Raw genomic sequence first — 15629 nt, forward strand, 5'->3', positions numbered from 1 at the left:
GAACAGCGTGCGCGTTTGTCACCTCGCGTGAATGAGCATACTTGATAAGAAAGTGGCTGGCGGCATGGCGCCGAGTATTCAAGGTACTACAAACAAGCCAGCCCGACTACGATTATCAGTGAGGGACAAAACACGCGCCCATCATTAAAATTTTACGCGCGGAGCTGCTTGAGCTTGGAGTAGCGCCGTTTGTCGACCGTACAAACACGGCATCTCAACCAGCTAGTACTCCAAGATGGCGACCACGGTGACGTCAATGAAAATATGTATATGCGTGCGCGCATGCAAAACGTAAAAATTTCGCGGCTGGGGAAGGGGGATTCGCTAAGGACGAGTGTCATTTTTTTTTCGTTCATTTATAAATGTCACGAAACTGTTAGAAATCGGATTCGATCCTGAAAAGGGCGTTATATCCCTTCAATGCAGTCTTTTCATTGACCAAGTTATACACGCATAAATGTGATATAATATAATAAGCGCGCAATACGGCGCGCAATAGAGCGCTTGTCCTGGTCTCTTTCTTGTCCCTTGTTCTTTTTTTTTTTTTGCGCTATGGTTTCTGAGGAACGCAATACGGCGAGATGTCAGTCAAGTAGAAAATACCACATAACCTTGAACGGCTTCAAATGTCAGAAGGCATGCAGATGGAGCTTGCGCTGTTTTATCATGATAGAATTGTGTGTGAGATTATGCACATACAACGCGTGTGCGTTAAATTCGAAGACATATATATGAGTACACATGTTAATCACAATATATGTTAGCCTCAAAAAGCACCATACATGTTTTCAGTGAGCTGTTCATTAACTTTTCCATGTAGACCAATCTGTAAATCCATATTTCCAAAGAATAAGCATAAAAGCTGCATGCAAAGCGTATACTTTGCGTATGCGCACGCGCAAAACGCGCGAACGTGGCCATCGGTATGTGGAGTTAATTTAGGAACCATAAATTGTTGCGCTCTTTTACACACGGTGCACAATTAACTGTATGCACTTACACCATCACGGGAACGGAAATGTGCAGGCATGTAATACGACCCCGAATTAACGGCGCATCTGCATGTGGTTGTACGCACCCGTTGTCTCTGCATCAACTAGCACAAATATAACTGACAGTATAATTACAAAGTACTCCAGCCACCACGATGCAGGATCAGCCGAAACTTGGCTGCACAGATCCGAAACTATAGAATGACAAACGTTTTTGCGAACGCCTCACCTGGAAATGCATTGCGGAGAACAGTCTTTCTGGGCTACAAGCTGCTTCGCACACAATTTTACATGCGCTGGTTATGAGAGGTAGAACAAACCCGCAACCGCAGGTGACTGAGACCGCAGTCTCCGCGGCCATCATGCCATGCACAGCTGAATGGAGCGTGCATTCAGAATGGAGGTGAGATCATGGTGAGATCACTCGAAAGCACCCACGTAGGCGCACGCTGCATTTTGCACACTGCTGAGCATAATATTTCTTTCACTTACAACAACAGCCGGTCATGGACTTCTTTCCGAATTTTCCCTGTCGCTTATTTTGCAACAGCTTTCACTTAGCGTCTAACGCGCTTTCACGTCATAAGGGTTATATCTCTAGCCACTTTAGTGACTCTACTCTAGCACTCTAGCCTCTCTTCTATTCATTTTTCTACATCCGCTTCCGGTGGCGCTGCCGTCGTTATCGTAGCACATGGCGGCCTGCATGGATGGGTGTTTGCGTCGTGTTGTCGCGACCTGTGTGAACACATGTTGATCAACTTCAGCGTCGCAACAGCCATTTACAGGCAATGAAGCGTCCGGCCAAGTCAGCAAAGTCAACGGTACTGCTCCCAGATGCTTTCGTTGGCGCGATGTTCATTGACAGTGATCATCAGTGCAAGCGTGGTGATCACGGCTGCCGTTTTAGAGCTGTCGTCGACATGTGTGGTGCCCGGGAAACGCTTGTTTTTTTTCTTACGGACCTCCTGCGTAGTTTCCCGCCCTACTGAGCGCTTAATCGTAAGCTTCGGCACTAAATCACGTCTCTTGTGCGCCGGGCATCGCTTGAAAATTATTTTAACGAGCCGAAGGCGCTGTGATATCTCGGGGTGTCATGTACAGCTTTCGAAACCCCCGGCACTGTTGACGGTATTTGTGAAGCGCTGTTCCCCTTTTGGTGTACACAGTTTAGGCGAAAACGGTCAACCCATTGAATCGGGCCGTGCGATATCAGCGATCACGGCATCATTTACGCTGTCGACTTTCCAGTGCGGTTTCTCGCGGGACCGCTGAGCACAACGGTTGATTACATTGTAAATGATCAATCACTAGATCTGTTTCTTAATGCAGGTTAACGTTACAAGCAACAGGGGATTTCGCTGCTTGTTGAGCTTACTTATATTTGTGGTAATAACATTATTACACCGATCAAAACTTCCGCATTAACTTTGATCATATTCACTTTAACTGCTGGGGAAAAGCTTTGAGCTAGCCCAGAAGAGAGATAGACACAGCTGAAGGAAAGGTAGGGAGGTTAATAATAATAATAATAATAATAATACCTTGGGCATAACGTCCCAAAACCACGATATGATTATGAGAGACGCCGTAATGGAGGGCGCCGGAAATTTCGACCACCTGGGGTTCTTTAACCTGCACCTAAATCTAAGTACACGGGCCTCAAACATTGGTAGGTAGGTTAACCGGCATTGAAACTCGTGGTTTGCTACCCTACATGGGATAACGGGAGAGTAAAGACTGAAAGAAGAGAGGAGGCAAAAATCACGCATGCAAAATTAAGGGAAAGGAACAGAAAAATTATGGTCTCTTTAACAGGCCACTGCCATGTTAAAAAGTTCAGTAAATCGGCTTGCCTCGTAAAAAATTCATTGCTTTTGCGACACAACATGTTCGTGGCTCGCCAACTTTATTTTTGGTGTGATGCCAGGCTGAGAAGCTTCATCAAGCGGCTTTCCATTGGTGTTTGCTTCTTTTTGAATGTCTAAATACTCCTCGGTGCTACCAAGTTCCACCGACTTGTAACGAAGTGGGAGATCACTACTCTATTCATCATGCAGCATTGGCCTCTTCACTTCGTAGAGTGAGGAATGTTTTTCTTAAACTTCTATGTGCCACTAGTTTGAAAGATACATGGTAATTTTCATATAACCAACAGAGTTTGTGTCGAATTCCTTATATGTTCCTGTTGTGGCATTGCATTAACCAATTTCAAATGTAACAAGCCGGTACTTTCATCTTCAGAAACTTTGCCCCAGAAATATTCAGTTACACCTTAAATTTTTGGCCAATACAGCTGTATTTTGATGAGGCTGAAATGCAAAAACTACTGCAGACCTCAGCCAAATGCACATAAAAAGAAAAGAATAATCGAGTATTGAAATTGATTCAGAACCTTGTTGCAACAAGCTGCAACAAGGTTTATTTATATTAGGTGTGATGAGTGAGTGGAAATATGTCGGTAGAAACTAGGAGGACACAATGCAAGTGCTGGTTAACAGCTCTCTTTCTTCAATGTATCACTTAATGAATTTGTTGAAGGAATACATGTAATTATACTTCATTGCTAAAAATTTTCAGAGGACACTCTCTCTTGCCCAAGACATTCTGCAACTGCGTTAAGGGGTACTGGCATGAAAATTTTCAGTTGTCATCTTTTTGTGTCAAAAGAAAGGCCGAGCCCTCGCAAGCGTAGCGCGTCCGATGCTCTACCGATTGGGATAGAGCGACGGCCGTCCTCCCGTCCACATTATTGGGTATTTGCATGCGTGCAAACCTGGGTGTTGTGATGGCCTAATTATTCCTACCTCACTTTTTGACACTTTCAGGTGTCGCGGCAGGCCAAGATGGCGCCGTCCAAATCGAGAAAGCCTCCGCCAAAACCGCCTTCACCTGATCCGGAGTCGGAGGATGACTTCGACGACGAGGAGGACGAAGACCTGGACTATTCCGATGGCGACCAGGACATCTCGCAGTTTATGGGTGGCCTCGACGATGATGACGATGCCGAACAAAACGCAGAGTCCGGGGCAGGCCAGAAGCGTGCCGTCGACTCCGCGGCTGACTCGCAGGCTTCCAAGAAGCTCAAGAAGTCGGACTTGTACAAGCCACCGACGGCCGAAGAGCTTAACAACCTCAAGGAGGTTGAGACGTTGTTCCATTCGAACCTGTTTGGCCTGCAGGTGAGCTTGTTGGTCTCATGAGGTTTGCTTGCTGAATGAGTTTGTACAGCAGTGGCCTTTAAACCACGCTTGAAAGGGTCACTAAAGATAAACACGATTTTTCTCATACAGTAAAGGCTCGTTAATTCAGGAAATCGAATAATTCGGACGTGCATGCCATTAAACAATGCATATGCTGGTCACGGCCAGCATATGCATTGTTTAATGGCATCAAACTCTCGTTAATCTGGCCACATTTGTCCACAAACCGGTTGATTTGTGTGATGCAAAGGAGCGAAAACAATGTTTGCAGACTACTGAACTGAGGGGGCACTGCTCGCATCGATACCTTTGTCAGTTAGTGACTACGGTTTTGTCCACATGCGGATCCGGCACTCAGCAGCTTTGTTTTAACTTGATGCAGTGCACGCGTAATGTCTCAAAACTCAAACATGGCGGACGCTGTTGAAGATGAAGAGCTCTCAACCGCGGTCGGTATGCTGGCATAAAACTCCTATAGTACCTTGTGGTAGACGAATTATCATTTGCCAGCCATTTTACCTGCGAAAAAACTATCGTCACATACACATGCTGGTGGTGGCAGTAAATAATGAGGGAGGGGTGCAGAGCACATTTCGGCCTAATTAAACACGGGAGTCTGGTGCCGTGGTTGCATTGCGAACGAAGTTGCAGGATGACAAAAATTGCGGCTTTTGCTCTGCTCTTATGCAAAATAAGTACTGAATTTACGTCTTCATCATGAAAATGAGAGTGTATTAGTGTAACGTACGTTTGTTCATTTTCTTCTTTATACTTTCGATAATTTAGCATTCGGTTAATTCGGACATTTTTTATGGTCCCGTGAAATCCGAATTAATTAGCTTTTACTGTATTAGTAAAATGCTCTTTCACAATTCCAAAGCCACCACTCTTGCCGCGAGAAGACACTTGGTAAGTGGGAAAACGCGCAAAAAGAAAATGCGGGTTTTGATGCCTCCTCAAAATTCCCACACCAAAAGTGGTGTAGTCATAGATTTTGACAGCGTCTGCTAGGTCCCACGTAGTTCCTAATCGGTAAAAATGAAGTGCGTTGTCCTTTGAGGGGTCCATAGACTTAACATGCAAAGTTTCCGGAAATTTCCTTGAGCCAATGTCACGGAGTATGAAAAACAATCTTACTCACATAGTACAAATTTAGTGAAGCATAAATGATAAAATAGCTCAGTAAATTCAAAACACGCAAACAGGGAAAAACATCTGAGTGATGTTGTTAGTAATGATATAATAAAGGTTAAACATAACAATATCGCAAGATTGGAATTCTAGCTAGATTATATATAAATATATCTACACCCAAACTTCATTATAACAAAGTCACAACTGTCATGAAAATAACTTCGTTATATCCGAAAATTCGTTATAAATGTTTATTTGTAACACTGTATCACTGACAAGACTATTCTACATTTCCTTCGTTATAACCGATAATTCGTTATATCGAGGTTTAAGTGTATATGTACGTAAATGTAATGGTTCCTCACAAAATGAACTTCATTAGTTTCCGTGGGTTCGTTTCTTCTGTAAGACACTCATTTTGCTGGACATTCCTTGCCATTCTTTCCCATGAAAAGCCTACTAATTGTTTTCCTGAACCTTTGTTAATTGTGCAAAAACGCTAACATCGTAAGCCAGAAAAAAAAAACATTGATAGTACTTGCCATGGTGGGTTGCATGAGAAATCTTGTCCACCCACTTGAGTGGAGGCTTCGCAGCGATTTGGTGAATGTTTTCTGTTTGACCTTTCTTTGGTGATTCCGGCACACTTTTTTATTGTACAGGGAAATAGGAGAAGAATCTAAGTTGAAGACCAGAAAATTTGTCCTTGGAATATTCATACATATGAATACTCTGTTAATAGTTTTCGAATGTCTTAAACCGTTAATTTGGTGTGATCAATCACGAAATTGGAGAGGAAGTGGGACTGCCCATAGGCATGCGCAGAGGGGGGCCAGGGGGGTGGCCGCCCCCCCTAATCACCTAAGAAGAGGGGGGCGCAAGGTCTGCCTCATACATTGATTTAATAGGGAGGGGGGGCCGCGATGAACCTTCGCCCCCCCCCCCCTAATGGGTAACCCTGCACACGCCTATGGGACTGCCGTTATTCACGCTGGAACAAGAGCCTTACGCGTGTGATTTAATCGCTTATTTGTTCATAAGAATTTAACAGGACTCTTAATGACCAACGCTCCAGAATTTGCCGTGGGAAAAATTGCACTCTTCAGTATGTTCGTAATTGCGAATTTCTTTCTGATAGATTAGAAAATCTGTATGCGATAATCATCAGTCGCTATTTAGCACGGTATGTATGAAAACAGTTTTTAAAAACACAACAGCAGTGGATGAATTGGGAGTTATACAAAACATTGTTAATAGAGAAATAGTAAGTGTGCAAGGTAATTCCTGTAAAGCAAGCGCCAAATAATTCTGCTTGGTGTTTGCGGCAATTGCATTGTAAGCACAATTTGAAGCTGTAGTGACAAGGTACGTTCACCAAGTTTGCTGTTTTTCTCTCTTTCTTTTTCTCTTTCAAAAAATCTTATGCCAAGAGTTGATTTGTTGATCGTGGATTGTCTCGCAGCTGTCGGACATGCTGAAGGAAATCACCCCGAAAGAGAAGCACAACCACCACTTTGATGCCTGGCTCGGCCTCTTCCGAAAGACGCTCACAACTATTCCTTCCTGGGACCACGCTCGAGTAAGTTGCCCTGTCGTTGTTGCTGATAGTGCAGCATCACCGAGTTTATAGAGCTTCCTGCAAATGTCACCAGTGTGAAATTTGGCGCTGGTGCCTATGGGAGTTGTTAGCTTGGCGGTTCGGCCAGCAAATGGATGACGGTCAGTGCATGGATTTGCCTAGACCTTTGTTTTTCTGGCTTCGTGCGGCATTCCGACTTGACAGATTGATCCGTTTTCAAATGAATGGTATAAAGGTGCTGCCTAAATCTCCACACCGCTGTCTGTTTCTTTTGAGCAACAGAAGTGCAATTCGAAGAAGCTGGAAGCATGAGCAGATCTAAAAAACACGTTATAACGACCACGTTCAAAATGTTACTTATTGCATCATACGTAATTGCAACCAATCACAGCGATAACGCTGCACTGGTTGCAGTTACACATATGATGCAACAATGATTGCAGTAGTGCATTGGCCTATTCACTTGGTGCTGGGGCAGTTTCTGAAATAACTCTTCTGAAACAAGTACTTCTGAAATAAGTCTGTCTTGTGTTTCTTTCTCGTAGCAGGAATTTGACACGATAGAAATCTTTTTGTTCTAATCGTTAGGAATTACTGGATCAAATTCAGTCTCTAAGACAACGTAATTAGATCTCACAGAAAAGTTTCCTTCGGGATGAGTTGCTTGCATTTTCTTTGTTTATGCAAGTCTAACGGATTGCTTTCCTTTTTACGCGTTTTGCCCCGTCAGGACAAACCCGAGACCATGCTGAAAAAGGTGGCACTTCCGCTGCCGACCGAATTGCCGCGTGACCCGAAGTGCCGCTTCCGGTTCGTGCCCCCCAGCGCCGTTCAAGTGGTGGGGAGTCACGCCTTCGGCGGGGCCGTCGGTCCGGACGCGGTCGTGGACCTGGCGTTAGAAATGCCTCTGGTGAGTAGCCGGAAAGGACGAACCTGGGATCACAGTTGTGTGGTTGAGCTACGAAAACAGATTATTAAGTCAAGCTTCTATGAGTTACAGATGTCAGTGGTGGCAGTGGCCCACCGTGTTTTCATGCATATATAACCCACCTCTGCATATAACCCGCAACCCCACTTTTTAAGCACATTTTTCCGCTTTTTTTGGTGCTGGTTATATGCGAGAAAATACGGTAATTCGCAGAAAACCTGACACCAGCAAGCTTACAGAAATGGGTGTGTACGCCAATAGGCCCGCAAAGGTGCGCCAGTCACATGCACGTTTGTACGCGCTGTTTTCCAACAACTGATGCTTTCTCGGTCACGGGCTTGTCGGCGATCAGCTGTTTCAGATATGGAAATCTGACATTTTGCAAGGTCACTTGTAGTTTCACGTTGCCACATTTCATTGTTGCCGTTCATTGTTTCTCACATGGTCATCGTTGTTGCCTGTAGCAAACAGAAGTGCTGCACTGCTATCATGTGGGTGGCAGTCCCATTGCCGGCATGGAGGAAGGAACAATTCAGGAGGGAGCGTTGTGCAATGCAGTAGAAAGAAAGAAAAATACTAGTAGCTCAGGCATGCACATGCCCAATTTCTCGATAGGGGAAGGGCTCCATCTGAGGTGCTGATACCCCCCCCCCCCCATATAAAAAAAAAGGACTGCATGGAAAGTATGGTGACACTGCTGGGATGGGCCGATGCTGTGCTTTGGAGATTTCTGTGAACCAGTGCCAAAGTGAAAGAGCTGAAGCCAGCGTCAAAATGCAAAAAGAAAAGCAGGATGCGAAGGGACAGAAAAAAATACCGCATAAACTCGCATAAGAGCCGCACCTTTTTCAGTTCCGACGAGGTGGGGCTGCTACGTGAGATCCAGCTATTCTGTCTAATATGCACAGCTCGCTCGTGAGCGTGCGAACTGTGCGCCTCGTTCATCTCTGAGGTGTTTGCTTGAGTGCAGACATAAAAATAGCGTGTGCATGTGAAAGCTGTGTGTCCACTTTGTCTTTGCGGCGTTCGCGTGAGCAGCAGTGCATTTGGGATGTTTAGGGCCAGTGCAGTGGCAGTGATGGGGCGGACGAGGAGGAGGAGGGAGGGAAATGTAAACAGCGGCACCTGTAGAACGTTCCGGAAACAACATCACTACACTTGGCGGTATGTTCATGTGCCTTGTATACTGTGAAACCTCGGTGATATGATCACAGTTCATACGAATTTCGGGGTGATACGAATTTTTCGTTGGTCCTGGCCAAGGCCCATTGGCCTGCAGTGTAATGAGTACGGTTGTTTCGAACCGATTTTCACCCACTGACGTTTGATACGAACGTGCGCTACCGTCCAGGTACGAAGAGGTGCTGTCCGCACTGTTGCTGAAGACGCGCCAAGCACGTGCGAGCCCGGGAACGCAAGTGTGGGCATGCACGCCGCACCGCCAAATCGTCAGAATCACGTTGTAGGAAAAACACTTTTCTTACAGTCAGAATAAACCTTAAGAGACGCGTCATGGCCTCCGAGATTGTGTGCGTGAATCTTTGAGGCTCTTACATGCCTCCATGTGTGCCTTCGCGCTTAGATCACAGAGGACATTAGCGCCATCCTTCTTTTTTTCTAACGCGTCAACACGGGCTGCTTTCGTTGTACTGTGTTTACACGTGCCTGCCTCGTGCATCAGACATCCTATGAAAGGTGGACGAGAACCGAAAGAAGGCGAGCACAGCCTTGGCAAAGGAGTCAGGCCTCACAACGTCAACATGCGCGACCGTTGAGGTAGCACTTGTGCGGGTACAGCTTTAAATCTCCCAAAAAACATCCCCAACATCTCCGCGATATCAAAATCATAATACAGGGCCCTGATTCTGTAATTTTGTGGCCTCGATTCATCGCGTCAAAGCACTTCTTTTGTTACTTTCGCTGCAGTACTCCAGTGTGATGCAAGAAAGCATACTAAAATTTGGACGGGGCTGCTGCTATCGCGGATCACAACGCACCTGGTTCATTAATTATATTCGCGCGTACGGGCTGTATATTTACGAGTGCTGGTATGATTACCGACATCTAAAAAATTAACTGACAATCATTCAGGTCTCTTCCTGACGTTGCTGCGGCCCTGAAAAACAATAAATGAAAATGTACGCCAGCTTTCATTTGTCGCATGCTAATTTTCCTTGCTTTCTGGTGGTACGAATTTCGGATGATACGAATATTTTTGGTGGTCCCGTGAGATTCGTATCACTGAGGTTTCACTGTACATTGACTTCACGTCACTTTGTCTTCATGCTGACGTGCGGCTTTTCTCTCTCTAAATTGCCAGGAATGCTTCGAGAAGACGGACTTCCTGAACCAGCGCTACCACGTGAAGCGGGCGCTCTACCTCGCGGTCATAGCATCTCGTCTCCGGAAGTCGGAACTGGTTGAAGAGATGGCATTCGGCACTCATCGCGGAGATGTTGCAGCTCCCGCGCTGCTGCTGAGGCCTTCGGGTAAGCAATCATCAGCAGGGCAGTGTGCTGGGATGTCACTTTCCGACATGTGTTTAAGGACTCTAAAGTAAAGCTCAAGTCAAGTAAAGTAAAGCTCAAGTAAAGTTCAACTCTATTGTTAATTTTGCCATTGATGACTGCAATTCATTTAACCGTATTTGAATTGTTCGAGCCTCTTTAGGGACTCTTGAATGATTTGTCTATTCCATCATCTGTCTTGCTCATTGATTGATGCATTCATTTATTGAATTGTGCACGTAGCGCCCAGTGTGTAAATTTTTTTTTCTATCCCGAGTTTGATACGTCAAAATTCTGATGTTCAGGGAACCAAGTGCATGGCCCACAGTGTTGTTTTTGGTATGTTGGAGTTAGCTTTCAGTTGTGTGTGGTTCAGCACACCAATTACTTTACCTTCTGCTCAAATAACATTTTTAGAAATGTGTCTTTTGCACAAATGTACTTTTCGTGACCAGAGGTAAAGATGGGTAGGGTGTTGTAATGTTTTTCAAAGGGAAGCTGAAGCACTTAAAAAAAAATGACTTTGGAGTGTGTAATTCTAGCTTGATCCCTGCTGAATTCGAAAACCAATGTAAGAGTTCAGAGAAGTGAATGTGAATAGCATTTCTCGGCAAAAAACAGCGGCTGCAGCCGCAGGGCTTCTTGAGATGTTGATCGAGTGCGGTGACGTCATTTTCGGTGGGCCGCGTCATTGGCAACATCAGCACTGTTAAAGCATGGCCTTCGCGATCAGTTCCACCAACACGAACAGCCGGAACTAGTCACGGAGGCCACGGTTGAAGATCCGACAGTGCTCTGCAGCTCCGCCAAAGCAACCGACGATGGCATAGTTCCGGTTAGTTCGTTTCCATGTCCATACTTTCGGCGCGTTCGCCCGGGCGAAGCAAGATGAACTTTTCTTTCACGTATCTTAAAGCTTCTGCTGCCACAACAGCGGAAAAAATTATGCCATCGTCGACAATAATGTTGGCTTTTGTTGACAACAAAGTTTTACTGAATTCTAAAACCACTTCAGCTTCCCTTTAACAAGAAGCTGTTTGGGTAATCCATCTTCAGTGTCTCATGAGAAATGAAAGTTGTGTCACATAGTACCAGGAACATCAGTGTCACCATGATCCTTTTTTTTTCTTGTGAAGCATCTGTGCCACAACACCGTGTTGCAGTGTTCAGTGTTCCTGTTCGCTTCTTGAAACCTTCCACAGGCCAAGCTGGGAAGCACTTCCGAGTCAGACTGCTTCCTTATCCGTGCGCGGAGCAGTTCAAGGAATCCCGGTTCGTTCCGGCACGCAGCAACCTGCGGGCGTCGTGGTTCTTCAAGGACAACTCCAGTGGTACGTGAATGCTCGTGCTCGTGTTCCGATCTCCAGGATTGCCAGTTTGTACTGGCCATACCGGACTGCATTATACAGTAGAATCCCTCTAATATGTTTTTCACGGTACCACAGAAAAAAAAACAGTAGCTGGGAGATGTTTAAAGGGACACTAAAGAGAAACAATGAATTGGTTTAGATCAATAAATTGTGCTCTGAGAACTCTAATGTCGTTAATTTCACCATCATAGGTTTATTGATAGAGGAGAAAATCAAGTTCAAAGTATCATTCTTAAATGTCGCGCCGAAATCTTCCCGCGTGACGTCACAGATTTCAAATTGCGTTTATCGTATTTTGGCGCCATTGGCTCAACAAAATTACCCAAAACGTGGTATGTTCAGTCTATGGCCCCCTCAGAGGGCAATGTACTTCATTTTTACCGATTAGGAACTACGTAGTCCCTAGTAGGCACCGTCAAAAGATGTGACGTCATGGCAAATGGTGCGGAAACTTCGAGGTGGCATAGCCACCCACATTTTGTTTTTGCGCGTTTTCTCGCTTACTAATCGTCTTCTCTCAGCAAGCGTGGTGTTTTTGGTATCGTTAAAAAGTACTTTACTGGTATGAGAAAAATCGTTTTGCTCTTTAGTGTCCCTTTAACGCAAATACGTGCACAGTGCACAGTTAAAATCAGGAAAATATGCTGCTAAATATTAAAGCAGACGCACTGCTCACAGCTGTACCTCAGAATAATGTATTCATCACTTTATAGCATTAAAAAGTCCTCGATGGAAGTCTGGCATTTCTTTCGCGCCTCTACCTGAACGAGACTGTTTTTTGAGCTCTTGTGCGGCCCCGTAGTCGTCCACTTCGCCGAATTCATTGACGTACCTTCTCTGCACATCCAGCACAGCGAGAGTTCACAACGTATCAGGCAGGAATGTTGCGGGAACGACATGTTAAAATGGAATTCTAATACGGAGATGTCTAGATTTTTTCGCTGGGTCCAGATGCCAGAAATGTTGCGCAGGGCAAAACGTATAGGCGGGGAATGAGTATGCGTATTCTGTTGTACTGGATAGCATTAAAAGCTTTGCTCTGGAGTTTGTTAATGTGGTTTGTTCAAACCTCTTTACCTGGTAGCTGGTCTAGTTGGCTAACTCGTCCCCTTGTTTTACATTAGCAGGCATTTCTGACGAACTGCCATCGCCGCAGTACAATGCCTCGGTGTTGGCCGACATGCGCATGGTGGCCAACGCGAGGTTTCTCTCCGAGAAGCTGGCGCAGGCTCCTGCCCTGGTCGATGCCATCCGCCTGCTGAAGGTGTGGCTGAGGAAACGCCACCTTGACCAGGTGAGGCGGTTTGCCCTTTGGCTGTAGTAATTCACGGTTTGTGCCTTCTTTCGTTTCATGTTACTGTTCTTACATTGATAATCGTTTACCCACCATGGTGGTCTTGTGGTTATGGTGCTCAAAGGCTGATCCGAAGGTCGCGGAATCTAATCCTGGCTCTGGCGGCTGCATTTTGATGGAGGCGAAAGGTTTGAGGCCCGTGTACTTAGATCTAGGTGTAGGTTAAAGGACACCAGATGTTCAAAATTTCCGGAGCTCTCCACTATGGCCTCCCTCATAATCATGTTGTGTTTTTCAGACATAAAATCCCAAAAATTATTATTGTTCTTGACGCATACTGCATATTTTTATGTACTTTTGCCCCTCCTGCTTGGGCCCCTTTATTGGCCTACAGTAAATTACAGTAGAACCCCGCTGATACGTTTTTGAAGGGACCGTAGGAAATAAACGTAAGAGACGGGAAACGTAAGAGCCGAAAAACAGGAAAAACGGCAAAATATTTAGTGGTACAGAATTTTATTTCAATTCTTACGAGCAGCACGAAAATTGGCGCGCTCAGCCGCGATCTAGTCGATGGATAGAAACGCGGAGCTTAGGACGGCCTCATCCACAGAAATGTAATCAACGTATGTGATTTTTTTAACACCAACAGCTGTAGGCATGAAAGAACTAAGCACACGCAATCACGACCGGCGCGGCGAGTCCGACCGCGAACCGCACGCACGACCATGCGAGCTCCAACCAGCTCGAACTCCTCCCGTTCTCCGACAAATAACGATGATGATGAGTCTACGCCAACGCGATGGCAGAAGTGAATGCCAATCTCGAAGGCCTTGCTTTCGCAAGCAATTACGTCATACACGCCATGTTTGTGCAGTGCAAATCTCAGAGGCTATGCTTTTGTCAATAGTAAATGCCAATCTCGAAGGCCTTGCTTACGCGAGCAGTTACGTCATAGACGCCATGTTTGCAATTTGAATCTCGAAGCCCATGCTTTTGTTTGCATCAATTGAAAGATTCTGTTGCTTGCGCCTTTCATGCGGCTAATATTACGGTCAAACGAGGCCAAGCTGCGTGAAAATGCACCATGGCCGCTCTCTTTGGTAGTCACTCGGTCGGCTCCGGGCGCACTTTGCGACGTATCATACGGGAACGGTCCGACAGTTACGACGTAACAGCGGGGTTCCCAATACATTGTATCCTATGGGAGCTATGCCGGGACCGGCGGAAAACGACGTAACAGCCAGGAAAACGCAGCAGTGAGGAACGTAACAGCAGGGTTCTACTGTAATAACTCGTGCAAGGCCAAGCCAAGTGTAAGGCTTGCGCCCCCCACTTTCATTACTTCAGCAGTACTAATCAGCAGTATCTTCTGTGATTTCAAATATGTAGCACAAAACGTCCCTGTGCTGTTCACAATGGAAACTGTTGTTCTTTCCTTGTACAGCTTGAATGCAGTACCATCTTGTCTTGGCTTGTGACAACTCATCTGATTAATGGAGTTATGATGAATTACCTTGTTTACGCTAAAATTCATGCTCAGTACTGCCTAGCTGTCCTACTGCAGTCAAACCCAGATACAGCACCACTCAATATAACGAAGTCTGTGGTGTAATGAACTTTTTTTTTCATTTTCGTTTCTTTTTCTTGCATTCATGCACATGTCTTTTTTCTGTAGATTTAACGGAGTAGATTTGCTATGCACTTCTGATACATAGTGATGTTATCAAGAGCGAAAATAAGCAGAACTAAAGCATAAATTTGGGTGATTTTCACTTGCTAAAACTACAACATTAGTATGAGGCATGTCATACAGTAGCAGACTCCAGATTAGTTTTGACCACCGAGAAATCTTCAACGTGCACCTAAATCTAAGTGCATGGGTGTTTTTGCATTTCGCCCCCATCGAAGTGCAGCTGCCGTGGCCAGGAAGTAAGCGGTGTCCTCAAGGTTAGCAGCGTGTCATCTTAGCCGCTGCACTGTATTTTCTCATGTGTAACCCGCACTGTCAACAGCGAATTGCAGAAAATTAAAAAAAAAAAAGATCCTCGCTTATTGCCATAAGGCCAGCATTCCCACATAGCTGTGAAGAACTGCCGTGGAGCCACCTTGCACACCGGAGTTTGTGTTTTTCGTTTTGATTTTCTGTATTTCTTGTGTGGGTTACACGTAAGAAAATGCATGATTGCGCACAGGTTCAAAAACAAGTTTGGGATAATTCTGCCTATGTTGAAACATCAAGTGTGTTTTAGGTGTATGCAGAAAGCACATGATCCAGAATATATTGCCAAACGTGCACCTTAAAGGGGTCATGAAGCACCCCTTGGGCTGATTGAAAAAACACATCCTGCGGAAAGCTGACACGGCTATGAACTGCTCTGCCAAATATTACAGTCGTGCGCGCCGCGTAATGGCCACAAGCGGAGCGCGAAGTTGCCGTTTCCCCAGGCACCCTCTTTTCAAACAGAGGCCGGTTCTCACTCTCGTCGGTGGGCGGGGCGTCTGTCCGCTGTACGTAGCAAGAGACATAGCATGCTTATTGGCCGATAGCCGACGTAAATCGAGAGCGGCGTTCGGATCAGATGCGCTTCTTGCCGCGGGGTGCCGCCAGTGCCGCCACTT

At 45.5% G+C, this 15629-nt stretch overlaps 1 protein-coding gene across 2 annotated transcripts in view; it reads left to right on the forward strand.

Moving 5' to 3' along the window:
- Window positions 1-1676: 1676 nt before the first annotated feature.
- Window positions 1677-15629, forward strand: part of LOC119371745 (nucleolar protein 6) — a 42107-nt gene continuing 28154 nt past the window's right edge. The window contains exons 1-7 of one of the 2 annotated variants that reach the window (XM_037642202.2): window positions 1677-1816; window positions 3821-4174; window positions 6792-6908; window positions 7639-7818; window positions 10157-10325; window positions 11546-11674; window positions 12838-13007. In XM_037642202.2, coding sequence (XP_037498130.1) covers window positions 1784-1816; window positions 3821-4174; window positions 6792-6908; window positions 7639-7818; window positions 10157-10325; window positions 11546-11674; window positions 12838-13007 — 1152 coding nt within the window. In that variant the 5' untranslated portion in view covers window positions 1677-1783. The remainder of the gene's footprint in view (window positions 1817-3820; window positions 4175-6791; window positions 6909-7638; window positions 7819-10156; window positions 10326-11545; window positions 11675-12837; window positions 13008-15629) is intronic. The other variant, XM_037642203.2, reaches the window with a different exon arrangement.

Source organism: Rhipicephalus sanguineus, chromosome 10 (assembly GCF_013339695.2).
Source record: "Rhipicephalus sanguineus isolate Rsan-2018 chromosome 10, BIME_Rsan_1.4, whole genome shotgun sequence".
In the NCBI taxonomy this organism is placed as follows: Eukaryota; Metazoa; Arthropoda; class Arachnida; order Ixodida; family Ixodidae; genus Rhipicephalus; species Rhipicephalus sanguineus.